We start from the raw sequence: 17,100 nt of genomic DNA, 5'->3' as shown, positions 1-17,100 counted from the left end.
CCCACCCCCAGCACACCTCCCTGGCCCCGCCCCCTGGTGCCTACGGAACCTCAAGAGAGACACACAGCTCCCTCTCCGCCTTTGCCATAAGCCCTGCTCACGCGAGACTTCGACAAGGCTGTGGGGCGGGAAGAGAGTCGGAGACACAACAAACATGGCGGCGGCAGCGACGGTGACGAAGACGGCGGCGGCGGAGGCGACGGTAGCGGCATTAAACAAGGCGGTGGGAGTTACTCGGTGCGGTGGTCAGGTGGTAAGTAGCAGGCTTCCGGCTCGGAAGGCGGTGACACAGCTGAGCAGGACAGTTAAGAAGGAGCGGCGGGAGACGAGAGCCGAGTTCGCAGCGGGCCGGTTGACCCCGCTCGGGACTCAGTCTCAGCGGAAGGTTGGGCGTGGTCGGTCGGTCAGCAGGGTCGCGACCCAGGGTGTTCTTGGCCCGAGTGCGGAACGTGCTGTTTCTCGGTTCCGGGAGCCCCGAGGGAGCGGCGCCTGTAGGCAGGGGCTGGAGACTCCTGGGTAGGGAGCTGCTTCTCGCTCTGACAGGTGGTCGTGCGGGGGTCTGCCCGAGGTTTGCGTCTTCACCGGGTCCCAGGGCCTGGGGGTTAGACGAGGCGCGGGACTCCTAAGTGTTCCGAATCCTTATGAGGATGCTGCCCCGACGCCAGTCCTGGGCTGCTCCTTGGGAGGACTTTTAAAACCTCTGTTATCTAATGGTCCTGCCTGGGTTAGTTTCTACTGTTTATGCACTCATTTTGGGAGATGTGAGGTTTGGGGAGATGTGAGGCTTTGCAGCGAAGACCTATTCAAGGTCACGCAGGCTTAAGTCTCTTAATAAACTGTAGTGCGGGTAACCAAGCCGTGCAACTATTAAGTGCTCTGTAACTGAATTTGAATTGAGGTTAAACCGGTTCCAGCTACCACTGACCACGTGGCCCGTGTAGTGTCCCCTTAATGTGCTATTGGGAACCCTAATGGGAAGTGACAATTGGGAGAAGAAATAAAGGTACTTTAAGTTGTGAGATCTAAGGAGAATTCGGTTTTGAAGAAACAAAACTTATTTAAAACAAAATTTTAAACATCTGGACAGTTTTAAAATTGCATTTTATTTTAATTTATGACATGCCTTCACCAGCTACTGATTAATATGATGTTGGGAAATCGTTATGGGGAATTGAGATGTTTGGTGTTTTTTGCCCCCTAGGGGTTCAAACTGTTTCCTAGAAAACCCTACGTGTTTGGGATTGCGATAGAGAGCATAATAAAGAGGGGAATCAAGTGTTCGTTCGTTGTGGGGTGTGCTTGGAGGTTTCCTTTTTAGCCCTTTCCCACAAATGTTTCCCTAGGACTAGTGCTTTATTTTTATGCAACTGTAGTTGTTCAGCAGTACTAAGCCTGACTCTGTAAGTGTACAACACTGTGCACAAATGAAATTAATAACTTGAGTTTAAGAAAATAAACATTATTGAGAATTTGCCAAAACGAAATCTTAAGAAATCCACCAGTGGGTGGAAAAAGTCAAATTAGTGCTTGTTATTCTTTGGTGGTTCTTTGTAGCTTTTGTTGAAATAAACTTGTTGCTTTGTTCTTTCATTATCTACTAGTTTAGTTTTCTGGGAATGGTAAACTTGGCACAGGTTATTTTCTTAGCTTAAACCTGTAGATGCTAGTTAACTTTTTGTCATAAAGGTTTTGATTTGTGGTGTGCTTTTCTTTGCAGAACTCTGTATGGCTTTTCAATTTTAGTTGAAATTCCCTCCATGGCCTTTTGGAGTCCCTTGGTGTGTCTCCAGAGTAAATTTCGATTACTCTTCATTTCATCAATGTTGGAGTGGCAAGAAAAAGGAGGAACTGATTTGGGGTGAAAAGGTTAGAGTGTGTAGCTCCTGTTTTGGATATCTTCTAACTTTATGTTTTACTTTTATGTTATGTTATCTGATTTCTCAAAGCCTTATACTGTCCCTTTTTGCTTTCAAAGAATTTGTTTTGGACAATTCTGTAATCGGAGGAAATGTGTCCTAATTATCTTTGAAGAGTCTGCGTCACTGTCTCTACAAATCAGTCCTCATTTGTCAGGCTTCTTTCTCCCTTGATGTGTATTCCATGGCAAAGTAAATCTTTCAGTGACTGTAATTATTAGGCCATAAAAATAAGCACATCTATTAAGCTGCAGTCACTTTTGTCAAGGCATACCTAACCACCAAATTAAGCTGTTGTATAAGTAAGTTGGTTGCTCAGTTTTCTACCTTATGGTTAGTAACCCCCAAAGAGTAGGTGAATAAAACAGAGATTTCTATTCCTGTATCCTGTTGTTTTCAAAAATTTCCCATAGCTAATAAAAAAGATAGACTTTGGGGGGAAGGTAGGTCATAGAGAATTCTTCTGGTTCTTATGTCACCGCTGTTTCATGGTTGTGGCTGTCTTCTAATTCACATCATGATGCCTGTTTTGTTAGCTCCTGGTTAAGAGAGGGTTTATGTGTGTGCACTTGTATGTGTGTCAACAACTTCCCATTTATAGTGTGAGACTGAAAAACAAATATCAGAAAACTTCATACACCAATATCAGAAACCAAGAAAGGTTGGAGAATAGTTTTAAGTTACCTGCTTAAAGGTGAAGAGGTTTTCATGTTCTTTTGGGATCCCGAAGTTTGTTTCTTAAATGCTTCTTTCCTTCACTGGGTAGCCTCTGGCTGTTTTGTAAGAACCTTATTTTTGAGCCTCGAATGGGTAATTTGGGAGAAACTATTGGCATAAAAATGGTTAAGGTACATTCTACCCAGTTTATACAGACATGTACCTACACCCCAAGGAGTACCATACTAGACCCAACTTAACTTTAATCAGAGTAATCACAGGGGAGACGCAAAAGTTTTGCCGTATCATAAGGAATGGGAATAATTCTTCCATGGTTGATATAATTAGATATCATTTAGTAGAAAGAATAGGTCAGGTTAGGAATATACCACCCAAATCTGTAATAAAATTGGAGAATTCAAGTATGTTTCTTTTTCTGATGACATGATCTTCCATTTTGAAATTTTGTGTAAGTTATATTTTGGCTAACAAGTCCCAAGGTGTTGAATTCATGGCTTGTGGAAAATATACCTCCAGTAAAAACATTATAGTTTGCTGATTTCTTAAAGTAGATTTTTATGGTATGTTTGGAGAGGTTTTTAAATTTATCAGTGTCTTAGGGGCATCTCCAGATTTCAGTTAATTTGTGAAGTTCTTAGATTAAACTTTCAGAGACTGATGATTATTAAAGACAGGAAGAGGGTTTGGATATGAAACCTTTATTTTCTTTTGATATTAGGAAGTGTTCTGTAGTTTCAGTTATTGTTCTTTTTCTATTTACTGTTGATTAGAAATAGTGGCTTGAGATGGAGAGAGCTGGATTTTGAACCAAAGACTCCATTCAGATTTAGGCAAGGGCCTGTCGTGTGTGTGTGTGTGTGTGTGTGTGTGTGTGTGTGTGTGCGCGCGCGCGCGCGTGCGCGCAAAAGAGAGAGAGAAAGTAAGAGAGGGTGTGAGAGAGATAGATGTGATATAGGTCAAGGGAGCATAAAAAATGCTTAGGGATGGAATGACACATAATTTCTGAACCATTGCAGAAATATCAGAGGTTAAAACTCATCAATATATTTAAAACTCTAATTTAAGAACAGTTTTCTCCCCATATTTACAGTGTTGTGATCTTCCCTTTTTTCGTAGGCATTCTTTTTTTTTTTTAAGTCCATCATGCATTATGATTGAAAATCACACAATTTATGGCAGAGAACGCAGTGAAATTTATAATGTGACAATGTGATAATAGCCAAGACTGTCAAAATATGCCAGCCATCCTCTGTAATTAGGCTCATTTGTGTTCTTAAAACTTGAGATGCATGTATAAAAATACCATTTTCTTCTGCTTGCTTACTGGCAATCTTACGCATTTTTTTTTCTGCATGGTCACATGTTGTACCATAGCAATGTTAGGCCTTCTAATCAGGAGTTGGTAAGATTTGTCTTGCTTTTTGAAGACTGTCAAAGCATATTCAGATATTTTCCAGTGGACACATCTCAGTTTTCATATTGATTAGCAAGAAGTGATGCTAAGTTGCAATGTAAATACCAGGATTTCTTTCTTAATTACAACTTTTATAATTAGGACACAGACAATCTGTAGGGCCTTACCAATCCTCATCCCTTTTATTTCTTTTTCCTCTTATTGTGGGGGCCTCTACCTCTAGTACTTTATTGAGTAGCAGTAGTAATAGCAAGCATCCTTGTCTTGTTCTTGATTCCAAAGGGAATGCAACTAAATTTTCTGTTAATTGTGATGTAGATTTTTGGAAGATACCCTATATCAACTTGAGGAATTTTTAAACATTCTAAATTTGAGTGAATGATTACTCTGCTATTTTCTTGCACCTACTGTTTGACACTCAGATATCAGTCTGATTGTTTTTTTTTTTTTTTTACGTGGGTGGATTGCCTTTTTTTCCTCTGAGTAGCTTTATGTTCTCTTTATCTTCTTTGAGGTTTTAAAATTTCAAAATGTGTCTGTTATTTTATTATCATAGGTTCTGTTTTGCGCTCTATGATCCCTTTCTGTCTGAAAGACATCTTTAATTTTGGAATTTCTTGATTGTTATTTTTTTGAAAAACATTTCTCTTGGCTTATCTTTTTATTTTTCTGGAACTCATTTGATTCATTTGTCTGCTGTATTTCATACCTTTTTATGTATATCTTTACACTGTTTCCCACCCGTGTGTTTTGTTGTCCTTTTTTCCCCTTTCCCTTTTATTGAGTTATAATCTTACTACCAATTATTGTTGATCTTATTCTTTGTTTTTTTTTTAATTTTTTTTTAATCTTTATTTATTTTTGAGACAGAGAGAGACAGAGCATGAATGGGGGAGGGGCAGAGAGAGAGGGAGACACAGAATCGGAAGCAGGCTCCAGGCTCTGAGCCATCAGCCCAGAGCCTGATGCGGGGTTTGAACTCATGGACCGCGAGATCGTGACCTGAGCTGAAGTCAGATGCTTAACCGACTGAGCCACCCAAGCGCCCCTGTTGATCTTATTCTTAAAAACCTTTTTCATTGGAGCTGACTGGCTCACTTTTTTTTTTTTTTTGCCCCTGATCAAAGGTTAAATTAAAAAAAAATTTTTTTTAATCTTTATTTATTTTTGAGAAAGAGAGAGAGCGTGAGCAGGGGAGGAACAGAGAGAGAAGGAGACACAGAATCGGAAGCAGGCTCCAGGCTCTGAGCTGTCAGCACAGAGCCCGATGCGTGGCTCGAACCCAAGAACTGCGAGATCATGACCTGAGCCGAAGTCGGACGCTTAACCGACTGAACCACCCAAGCGCCCCTCAAAGGTTAAATTTTAAAGGACGAATGAGCAGAATCAACAATAGTCATGGAACAATTAGTAATACACTGGTTAGGAAGCAGAGAGAACCAGTTCAGATAAGCATGGTAAGATGGGAAAAAGTAACTGAAACAAACTTGTTCAGAAACCAACAATGATCCTTAAGACTGAGAAAGTTGAGCCAGACTAAAGCAAATGATTTAAAGAGGTGGCCTAAGAGAGTAAAATGAGATATGAGTTTGGGAAATTGCAATTTGGGCTATGGGAATTAATGAGACGAGGGTAGACCATGTGTGTTTCATTGTAACTAAAGAACATATATATAAAATGATAGCTTATGATGCTCAGTTGATGAACTTATTGATAGAAAAAGGAAAAAAAATCTGGGACAGGAAGAATTTTTTGACCTCAGGTATAACCATTTTTTTGCTGCAAAATAGCTACTGTTGTCTGAGAACATGCCGTATGCTACACAGGCTGTGAGATACTTTACGTATACGTACCTGTAAAACTTAAAACAGCATTGCCAGTTGATACTATCCCATTTTACAAAATAAGAAACTGTGGCTGAGAGAAGTTTCTGTTTAGAGTCTTCAAGCTAGTACGTTTGGCCTAATACCGTAATACTGTTTATCTAGAGGATAGACTTTCAGTGGCCTCAACTTTCTAGAAAACAATGAAAAGATATAGTAATAACAATACCTTTTAAAAACCCCTAAACATCTTCTAAGAAGGGAGGAAAAGAACTATTCTCAAATGTTGCATTAAGAACAGTGAAAATTTGGTCATTTGCACATCCTTACTTGGATAGATATGTTCAGAATAAAGAACAAGTTAGATGTGAGGAGAGAGAAAGACAAGAAATACAGATATTAAATAAAAATCAGTCTGGGGCCAGTAAATAAGGGAAACCAAAAACTGCCCTGTGTCCTTCCATTAGTTCCTAAAATATCACTGCAGTATTGTATAGTACAGCATGCTACAGGAGTGACATAGTTAAGGGTTAGTCTATATCTATTAGAGTTCTCGTTAGTTAAAACAGAAGTTTTGGTCTTAAAATATCAATCAAGCTGCTGTTAATTGGGAAATGTGCTGTCATGGAGCCTTCTCATTTCTCAACTCCACAGTTCATGCTTTGGAAAACAGATTGAAAAGTACCCAGACTAGTCCAGACATTCTTGAAGAAGAAAAACGTACTGGTGGACCTTAGTACCTGAATTATTAAGATTTTTATTATTAGGACTGCCTAATTATTATTAGGCAAGCGGCATGGAGATCCTCAGTTTGTCTCATCCCTGAAGTGCAGCTAGATTAGCACCAAACCATTTTGCACACCTAGGAAATTGATCTGAGGATTAACACAACAGTCTGCATAACCTGAGCCACAGAACTCGGCAGGTATGCAGTGCAGAGAGGTGAATTGGGGGAGACAAAAGCAGCGGAGGGTAGGGAGCTGTTTTTGTGGAGAGAGGACAGAGAAAGGTGGAGAGTGCGGTGCGTTGGGAGAGTGCAGGAAAAACACTCCCTCGAAAGTAGCTAGAGAAAGAGAGAGGAAGAGTGAAAACACAGGGGACTGAACAAGAAATCTGTTCCCCAAAACCATTGACAGGAAGAAAGGAGAGGGTTTCAATACCACCAGGATTCTATAAACATTGGAGCACAGAGTCTGAAGTTCTGGAGCCCAGTGGCTGGTGGTGCTCTGGTGAGGAAATAGGGCGAATCCCCAGGAGCAGGCAGCAGGGTCTGAGGGGTCTGCGTGCCACATGGGGAGAAGTGGTTCCCCTGCTTGGAGAGCATTTGGTGAGGCCATACGGCCTTCCCACAGACAGAGGTCCCAGTGGACTCCGGAGAGCAGACACGTTTGCTGGTATTGGGACATATATGCCAGAGTGTAGTGAAACCTGACGCCAGCTGGGTATTGTGATTTGCCACAATCTCTGAATCCCTGTGGCTGCACGATCACACAAACGTTTTCTGGGGCCAGCAGGCACCTGGCCATTGTGCAGCAAGACCTTCCCCCAGAGAGTCATAGTGGGTCCAAGCCACAAGGTTCTCTCAAAGTGTGGGGTTTTGAAAAAATTTTTTTTTAACGTTTATTTATTTTTGAGACAGAGACACAGCACGAACGGGGGGAGGGTCAGAGAGAGAGGGAGACACAGAATCTGAAACAGGCTCCAGGCTCTGAGCTGTCGGCACAGACCCCGATGCGGGGCTCGAACTCACGGACCGTGAGATCATGACCTGAGCCAAAGTCGGACATGTAACTGACTGAGCCACCCAGGCGCCCCAAAGTGTGGGGTTTTGAAACACAACCCCACCTGGGATCAAAACTCTGGAGGGAGGTGCCGCCTGGTAGGCGGACAGCTTGGACATGGACAGAGTAGAGGTGGGGAGTGGACGGAGGCCTGAGACAAAGGAGGGGTGCTTGATCATGGGTTGGTGAGAGCATGAAGTTCCTGTGCCAGAGACTAGGGAGCTGGGTGAAGCCATTTCTATCTCCTGCACACACACATGCGTGCCACACCGATCCACCTCAGTAAGCTAAGCAGCGCTACCTAGTGGAGAATGGAGCCATTACACCAAGCCCTGCCCAAATGCTCCCTCCGAGCATATCTCCTAGAACACCAGCACAAGTCCCTCTACCTGCTTAGTGTACAGACTGTAGAGTACTTCATAGTTTGAGTTCTAGGGGTAATTGGATGTAACTTCATTTGGATTTAATTCTGTTTGCTGGTTCATTTATTTGTTTTTCTGCTTCTGGTTTTGTGTAAATTGGTTTTGTTTTTTTTTTTTTTCATTTTCTTTTGCATGGATACAGAAAGAAAAAAATGTATTTTTTTTTGTTTTTTTACTGTATTTTTTATTTTTAAAAATTTTTCATTCTATTTCATTTTATTTTATTATATAAATTTTTTTTTTAAGTTTAAAAATTTTTAGGGGTTCCTGGATAGCTCAGTTGGTTAAGCATCCAACTTCAGCTCAGGTCGTGAACTCATGCTTCATGAGCTTGAGCCCTGTGTCGGCCTCTGTGCTGACAGCTCAGAGCCTGGAGTCTGCTTCAGATTCTGTGTCTCCATCCATCTCTGCCCCTCCCCCACTCACGCTCTGTCTCTCTGTCTCTCCAAAATGAATAAACGTTTAAAAAACTCTAATAAATAAAATATTTAGGGCTTATAAAAATACATTTTTTAACCTTTTTTTCTTTTCTTTTCTTGCCCTTTTTTTTTTTTTTTTTTTTTTTTTTTTTTTACTATTTTATCAACCTTTCAACAAGCAGACCAAAACACACCTAGGATCAAACTTCTTTTGTTTCATTTTTTGTTTTGTTTTTAATTTTTAACTTTTATTTCATTAACTTTCTTATTCTTCCAAAATGGCAAATGAAGGAATTCACCCAAAAAGAAAGAACAGGAAGAAATGACAGGCAGGGACTTAATCAACACAGATATAAGCAAAATGTCTAAACTAGAATTTAGAACCATGATAATAAGAATACTAGATGGGGTTGAAAAAAACATAGAATCCCTTTCTGCAGAGATAAAAGAAGTAAAATCTAGTCAGGACGAAATTAAAAATGCTGCAAGCAAAATGCAGTCTCAAATGGACGCCACGATGGCAAGGATGGAGGAAGTAGAGCACAAAATTATGGAGAATAACGAAGCAGAGAAAAAAGAGGGAAACAAAGGCAAAAGAACACGATACAAGACTTAGAGAACTCAGTGACTTATTAAAAAGGAATAACATCTGAATCACAGGGGTTCCAGAAGATGAAGAGAGAGAAAAAGGAGCAGGTTTATGTGAGCAAACTATAGCAGAAAACTTTCCTAATCTGGGGAAGGACACAGAGATCAGAATCCAGGAAGCACAAAGAACTCCCATTAGATTCAGAAAAACCGACTGTCACCAAGGCGTATCATAGTCAAATTCACAAAATACACAGATGAGGAAAGAATTATGAAAGCAGCAAGGGAAAAAATTAGCCCTTAACCTATAAGGGAAGACCAATCAGGTTTGCAGCAGAGCTATCCACAGACACTCGGCAGGCCAGAAAGGAGTGGTAGGATATATTCAATGTGTTGAATCGGAAAAATACGCAGCCAAGAATTCTTTCTCCTGAAAGGCTGTCATTCAAAATAGGAGAGAGAAAGAGTTTCCCAGACAAACAAAAACTAAAGGAGTTCATGACCACTAAACCAGCCCTGCAAGAAATTTTAAGGGGGAGTCTTTGAGTGGATAAAAGATGAAATGAAACAAAAAAGATTGGACACAACAAAGACTACAAAGGACCAGAGAACATCACCAGAAACAGCAACACGGTGGTACTGAATTTATTCACTACTCACTCTAAATGTCAATGGACTAAAAACTCCAATCAAAAGACATAGGGTATCACAATGGTAAGAAAACAAGTCCCATCTATATGCAGCTTAAAAGAGACCCATTTTAGAACTAAAGACATCTGCAGATTAAAAGTAAGGGGATGGAGAATCATCTGTCATGCTAATGGTGTTCAAAAGAAAGCTGGAGTAACCATACTTATATCAGAGAAACTAGATTTTAAAATAAAATAGAGACTGTAACAAGAGATGAAGAAGGGCATTATATCACAGTTAAGGGGGCCTATCCACCAAAAAGATCTAACAGTTGTAAATATTTATGTCCCCAATGTGGAAGCACCCAAATATATAAATCAATTAACCACAAACATAAAGAAACTCATTGGTGATAATACCATAATAGTAGGGGACTTCAGCACCCCACTTACAACAATGGACAGATCAGCTAAGCAGAAAATCAACAAGGAAACTAGCTTTGAATGATACACTGGACTGGATGGACTTAACAAATATATTCAGAACATTTCATCCTAAAGCAGTAGAATACACATTTTTCTTGAGTGCACCTGGAACATTCTCCAGAATAGATCACATACTGGGACACAAATAGCCCTCAACAAGTACAAAAAGATAGAGGTCATACTGTGCATATTTTTAAACCAAAATGCTATGAAACTTGAAGTCAACTACAAGAAAAAATTTGGAAAGACCATAAATACTTGGAGATTAAAGAACACCCTACTAAAGAATGAATGGGTTAACCAAGAAATTAATGAGGAAATTCAAAAGTACATGGAAGCCAGTGGAGATGAAAACATGACAGCGCAAAACGTCTGGGATGCAGCAAAGGTGGTCATAAGAGGGAAGTATATAGGAATCCAGGCCTTCCCAAGGAAGGAAGAAAGGTCTCAAATATACAACCTAGCCTTCACTTACAAGAGCTGGAAAAAGAACTGCAAATAAAGCCCAAAACCAGAAGATGGGAAATAATAAAGAATAGAGCATAAATCAATAATATTGAAATTAAAAAAAAAAAAAAACACACAGTAGAACAGGTCAATGAAACCAGGAGCTGGTTCTTTGAAAGAATTAACAAAATTGATAAACCCTGGCCAGATTGTTCAAAAAGAAAAAGGAAAGGACCCAAATAAATAAAATCACAAATGAAAGAGGAGAGATCACAACTAATACTGCAGAAATGCAAACAATAATAGAATATTATGAGCAACCATATGCCACCAGATTGGGCAATCTGGAAGAAATGGACAAATTCCTAGAAACATCCAAACTACCAAAACTGAAACAAGGAGTAGAAAATTTGAACAGACCTATAACCAGTAAAGAAATCAAATTAGTAATCAAAAATCTCCCAACAAACAAGAGTCCAGGGCTAGATGACTTTCCAGGGGAATTCCACCAAACATTTAAACAAGATTTAACATCTGTTCTTTTGAAGCAGTTCCAAAAAATAGAAATGGAGGGAAAACTTCCAAACTCATTCTATGAGGCCAGCATTACCTTGATTTCAAACCAAACTAGACCAAAGACCCCACTAAAAAGGAGAACTACAGACCCAATTTCCCTGATGAACATGGATGGGAAAATTCTCAATAATACTAGCAAACGTGATCCAACAATACATTAAAAGAATTATTCACCATGATCGGCTGGAATTTATTCCTGGGATGCAGGGTTGGTTCAGTATCCACAAATCAATCAATGTGATCCATCACATTGTGATGAAAGGATAAGAACCACATGATTGTCTCAATAGATGCTGAAAAAGCATCTGACAAAATACAGCATCGTTCTTGATAAAACCTTCCAGAAAGTAGGGATAGAAGGAAGGATCAGACTTCAAGATCATAAAAGCCATATATGAAAGACCCACCATGAATATCATTCTCAATGGGGAAAAACTGAGAGCTTTCCCTCTAAAGTCAAGAACACGATCTAAAGTCGATATCCACTCTCATCACTGTTATTCAACATAGTTTTGGAAGTCCTAGCCTCAGTAATCAGAAAACACAAAAAAATAAAAGGCATACAAATTGGCAAGGCAGAAGTTAAACTAACTCTTCATAGATGGCATGACACTCTATGTGGATAACCCAAAAGACTCACCAAAAGCCTGCTGGAACTGATTCAAATCAATGTGTAGAATCGGTTGCATTTCTATACACCAATGATGGAGCAGCAGAAAGAGAAACCAAGGAATCAGTCTCATTTACAATTGCACCAAAAACCATAAAATACCTAGGGATAAACCTAACCAAAGAGGTGAAAAACGTATACGCTGAAAACTATAGAAAGCTTATGAAAGAAATGGAAAAGGACACAAAGAAATGGAAAAAACATTCCATGCTCATGGATCAGAAGAACAAATGTTGTTAAAATGTTGATACAACCCAAAGCAATCTACATATTCAGTGCAGTCCCTATCGAAATAACACCCGCATTTCACAGAGCTAGAACACACAGTCCTAAAATTTGTATGGAACCAGAAAAGACTCCAGTAAGCCAAAGCAATCCTGAAAAAGGAAACCAAAGCTGGAGGCATCACAATTCTGGACTTCAGGCTGTATTACAAAGCTGTAATTATCAAGACAGTATGGTACTGGCACAAAAACAGACACATAGATCACTGGAACAGAATAGAGAACCTAGAAATGGACCCACAAATGTATGGCCAACTAATCTTTGACAAAGCAGGAAAGAATATCCAATGGAAAAAAAAAAGTCTCTTCAGCAAATGGTGGTGGGAAAACTGGACAGTGACATGCAGAAGAATGAACCTGGACCACTATCTCACACCATACACAAAAGTAAACTCAAAATGGATGAAAGACCTAAACATAAGACAGGAATCCATCAAAATCCTACAGGAGAAAACAGGCAACAACCTTTTCAACCTCAGCTGTAGCAACTCACTCAACATGTCTTTGGAGGCAAGGGAAACAAAAGCAAACATGAACTATTGGGACCTCATCAAAATAAAAAGCTTCTGCACAGTGAAGGAAACAGCAAAAGTAACCTACGGAATGGGAGAAGATATTTGCAAATGACATATCAGATGAAGGGTTAGTATCCAAAATCTATAAAGAACCTAACCAAACTCAACACCCCAAAAACAAATAATCCAATGAAGAAATGGGCAAAAGACATAAATAGACACTTTTCCAAAGAAGACATCCAGATGGCTAACAGACACGTGAAGAGATGCTCAACATCATTCATCAGGAAAATAAAAATCAAAACCACAACGAGATACCACCTCACACCTGTCAGAATGGCTAAAATTAACTCAGGCAACAACATGTTGGTGAGGATGTGGAGAAAGAGGAACCCTTTTGCACTGCTGGTGGGAATGCAGACGGGTGCAGCCACTCCAAAAGACAGTATGGAGTTCCTCAAAAAATTAAAAATAGATCTACCCCACGACCCAGCAATTGCACTACTAGGTGTTTATCCAAAGGATACAGGAGTGCTGATTCAGAGGGGCACATGCACTCCAATGTTTATAGCAGCACTATCAACAATAGCCAAAGTATGGAAAGAGCCCAATTGTCCATCGACTGAAGATAAAGAAGATGTGGTATATATACAATGGAATCTCACTCAGCAATCAAAAAGAATGAAATCTTCCAATTTGCAACAACGTGAATAGAACTAGAGTATATTATGCTAAATGAAGTAAGTCAGACAAATATTCAGACAAATTTCACTCATGAAATTTAAGATACAAAATAGATGAACATAAGGGAGAGGACGCAAAAACAATATAAAAACAGAGAGACAAACCATAAGAGACTTTTAAATACAGAGAACAGTGTTGTTGGGAGTGTTGGGTGAGGGGATGGGCTAAAGGGGCAAGGGGTATTAAGGAGGACACTTGTTGGGATGAGTGCTGGGTGTTATATGTAAGTGATGAATCACTAAAAATATGTGTGTGTGTATAAATACCTAATATAGTAAAACTATCAGAATATCTACTAAAAATCCCACTTAGTTAAAAAAAAAACTGTTTGGAGACATACATGTATTGTGTAAATCTCCATTTGGTTGAAATAACTTTTGAAATATTTAGCTCTTTGAAACATCTAAATAGCAGTCAAAGGAGGTTGTTTACATGCCCCCTGCTCCTTCCATCCTTAGAAGATTCTCTGATATCTCATGCCAGGAGTGGATATCATAATTTGTGACACCTAGAAAAAATTCAGAAGGAATCAAAAAAATTATCATGCCATTTAAGGGATGACTGAGTTCAGCAGACATGTTAGCTATAGGGGGGAGAAGAGAATTGCTGACTAGGGATGTAATGAAGAGGATCTAGCTGGTCATAAGATCATAGAGGGGGGATTATATCATGAAGGAGGAGGGGGAGGCCTCGATTTCTAAACTTTCTTCCAGCTCTTAAGATTCTATGGATTTGAAGGTCCCGTCCACCACTGCAGTTTGAATCACACTGGAGTAGGTTTGTTTGTTTAGTTCTTAATGTGGTTGCCATCTGTGCTTGGCACCCTTTATTTCTTGTGCACTTTCTTGAAACTTTTCTTTTCATCAGCCAAATGCAAATACGTATGTGTAGACTCTGCCCACGCATCACTAACTTTCAAAAGAAAATAAAAATTGTTAAAAAAAAAAAAAAAGAAAAAGGCCGCGTGGTGTTAGTGTGAGCATAGACAAAAATAGACCAGTGAAACAGAATAGAGAATCCAGAAATAGAGCCACATATATATAATCACCTGATTTAGAAAGGTGATAATAGAATCTAGTGGAGAAAGGCTAGTCTATGAAATGTGTGTTGCTAGGACATCTCTTTGGGAAAAAAGTATATTTTGACTCTTTACCTCACACTATACATACACAAATTCTAGATGAAATATGAAAGGTAAAAAAAAAAAAAACTAGTAAAGTTTTTAGAAGAAACTACAGAAGAACATCCTCAAGTAAGATATTGGTAAGGACACAACTCTAAATGTGAAGGAAAGAAATGGGGAAGTTGGACTGTATTAAGAACTTGTGTTCATGAGGTTATCTTTAGGAAAGTGAAAAGGCAAACAGTGAGAGAAGACGCTTGAAATCCTCATATCCAATAAAGAGCTCATATCCAGAATATTACAAAGAACTCTTACCTATTAGAAAAATAAGCAAAAGACTTGAAAGCTATCTCACTGGGTATGAAAATAGAGGGTGTCTTCATGGCTAATTAACATAAAAAGTACACAACTTCATTAATCATCAAGGGATAGAAATTATTATTTTTTTTAATTTTTTTTTAACGTTTTTATTTATTTTTGAGACAGAGAGACACAGCATGAACGGGGGAGGGGCAGAGAGAGAGGGAAACACAGAATCGGAAGCAGGCTCCAGGCTCTGGGCCATCAGCCCAGAGCCCGACGCGGGGCTCGAACTCACAGACCGTGAGATCGTGACCTGAGCTGAAGTCGGACGCTTAACCGACTGAGCCACCCAGGCGCCCCCAAGGGATAGAAATTAAAACCAGTGTAATACCACCATATATGCACTGGAATGGCTACAATGAAAAAAGCAATAAATACCTGTGTGTTGGCAGGGATGTAGAGCAAGAGAGCTCTTGTTCACTGCTGGTGAGAGTGTAAACTGGTTTAAGCACTTTGAAAAACCATTTTGCACCATCTAAAGCTGATATATGCAAACCCTGTGCCATAGCAATTTCAGAGGTCGCAGGGTCCTTGCTGGGGCTCAGGGACCAGCACAGGAAGGTGTGCCGGGGTGCTACCAGGATGCGGGTGGCCTTCTGTTTCTCCACGTGGATGCTGACTTCATGGATGCATTCAGCGTATGACAATTCATTGAGCTCTACCCTTAGGATTTATGTGCTCTTCTGTGTGTATGCCGGGCTTTGAGAAGATGTTAAACTTACATATTGAGAAGTGACTAATCTTTAGATTCATTCTACTGAATGAATCATCTGGCTTTCAAAGATGAGTGTTTTTAGATAGAAATAACTCATTAAATAGTTGGAATATTTAATGAGGAAAAAAATTTAGCAGAAGATGTATTTAACAAGACCTTAGACATTTGCATAAAAATATTTTTCCTGGAAGAAAAGACTTTTGTCTCCTAGGTGCTAGACTTCGTTATCGTGTTTTTACTAGAAAACTTTTTCATTATTTGATTTCTGAATTTGGGCCATAATTATACCTATGTGAGGATTGGTTTAGTTTGTGGTTACAAAATCTTATATGATACTTTCCCTCTACATGAGCATCAGATTTTTTGTTTTCTTTCTTAATTTTTTCCCTCCATTCTCATAGCATGATGGGTAGCGGCAGAGGTGGGGATTTGGATTTCTAGGGCAGGGGTCAGGGAAATTATGGCATGTAGGCCAAACCTGGCTTAAGGCCTGCCTCTATAAAGCTTTATTTTGGAACACAGCCATACTCAATTTATTCACATGTTTTTTATGGCCGCTTTCAGCTATAATGACAGTTAAGTAGTTGAGACAGAAACCTTATGACCTACAAAGCCTAAAATACTTACTGTCTTGCCTTTTTATGGAAAAGGTTTACCACCCCTTGTTCTAGATCACCTTTATTTCTAGAGTATTCATCCATGTGAACCCTGTGATTTGAGAGCCTTTACTGTCCAAAATGATAGTCACTAGCCATATGTAGCTATTTCAGTTTAAATTAATTAAATAAAATTAAAAACTCAGGTCATTTGTATTCACCACACTTTAAGTACTCATCGCTGTGTGTGGCTGGTAGCAACTGTATTGGGGAATGCAGATATGTAATATGTCCATCATCCAGAAAATTCTCTCTGGCCTTGATTGAGCCACTTGGTTTTTTTTTTTACTGTCTCCATTGATAATCCTGCTGATGTGCCTGTTTCTTTCATCTGGACTTATTTTCTCTTATTTTCTGTCTTTGTAATTTCATTCCATTCTTTAAGACTAAGTTTGAATCCTAGTTTATTTAAATATTAAATATATTAAATATTCAACATTTTCTGTATGTCTTATCTAGTTCACCAAGAAAATAGTAAGATATTAAAAGGCAGGCACTGTGTTCTTTGTAGCTTTGTTTAGTTCCTTGAACATAGTAATCTTTGTCACTGTTTTAATACATATTGGATCTCACTAAATAGTGTGAAATTATTTCACTTTTTTTCCCCCTAGGCATAAACGAACTGTAAACTTCAAAAAAATAAAAATAAATAAAAAAAGAAAGAAAGAAAAAGAAAAAAGTAAAGATGGGTGAAAAGAAACCAGAGCCTTTGGACTTCGTGAAAGATTTCCAGGAATATCTGACTCAACAGACTCATCATGTGAATATGATTTCTGGATCAGTTAGTGGTGATAAAGAAGCAGAGGCTCTTCAGGGAGGTAGACTCATCTTAATACTATTAATTAATTCAC

The 17,100-nt window shown here is 39.2% G+C and overlaps 1 protein-coding gene across 4 annotated transcripts in view; it reads left to right on the top strand.

Moving 5' to 3' along the window:
* Window positions 1-59: 59 nt before the first annotated feature.
* The window catches only part of IKZF5 (IKAROS family zinc finger 5), a 23,819-nt gene continuing 6,778 nt past the window's right edge, over window positions 60-17,100 (top strand). Inside the window, exons 1-3 of one of the 4 annotated variants that reach the window (XM_007073774.3) lie at window positions 60-253; window positions 1,718-1,866; window positions 16,861-17,067. In XM_007073774.3, coding sequence (XP_007073836.1) covers window positions 16,935-17,067 — 133 coding nt within the window. In that variant the 5' untranslated portion in view covers window positions 60-253; window positions 1,718-1,866; window positions 16,861-16,934. The other 3 variants (XM_007073775.3, XM_042960940.1, XM_042960941.1) reach the window with 3 other exon arrangements.

This window comes from Panthera tigris, chromosome D2 (genome assembly GCF_018350195.1).
Source record: "Panthera tigris isolate Pti1 chromosome D2, P.tigris_Pti1_mat1.1, whole genome shotgun sequence".
Classification (NCBI taxonomy): domain Eukaryota; kingdom Metazoa; phylum Chordata; class Mammalia; order Carnivora; family Felidae; genus Panthera; species Panthera tigris.
This window is presented reverse-complemented; position numbering and strand designations above follow the sequence as displayed.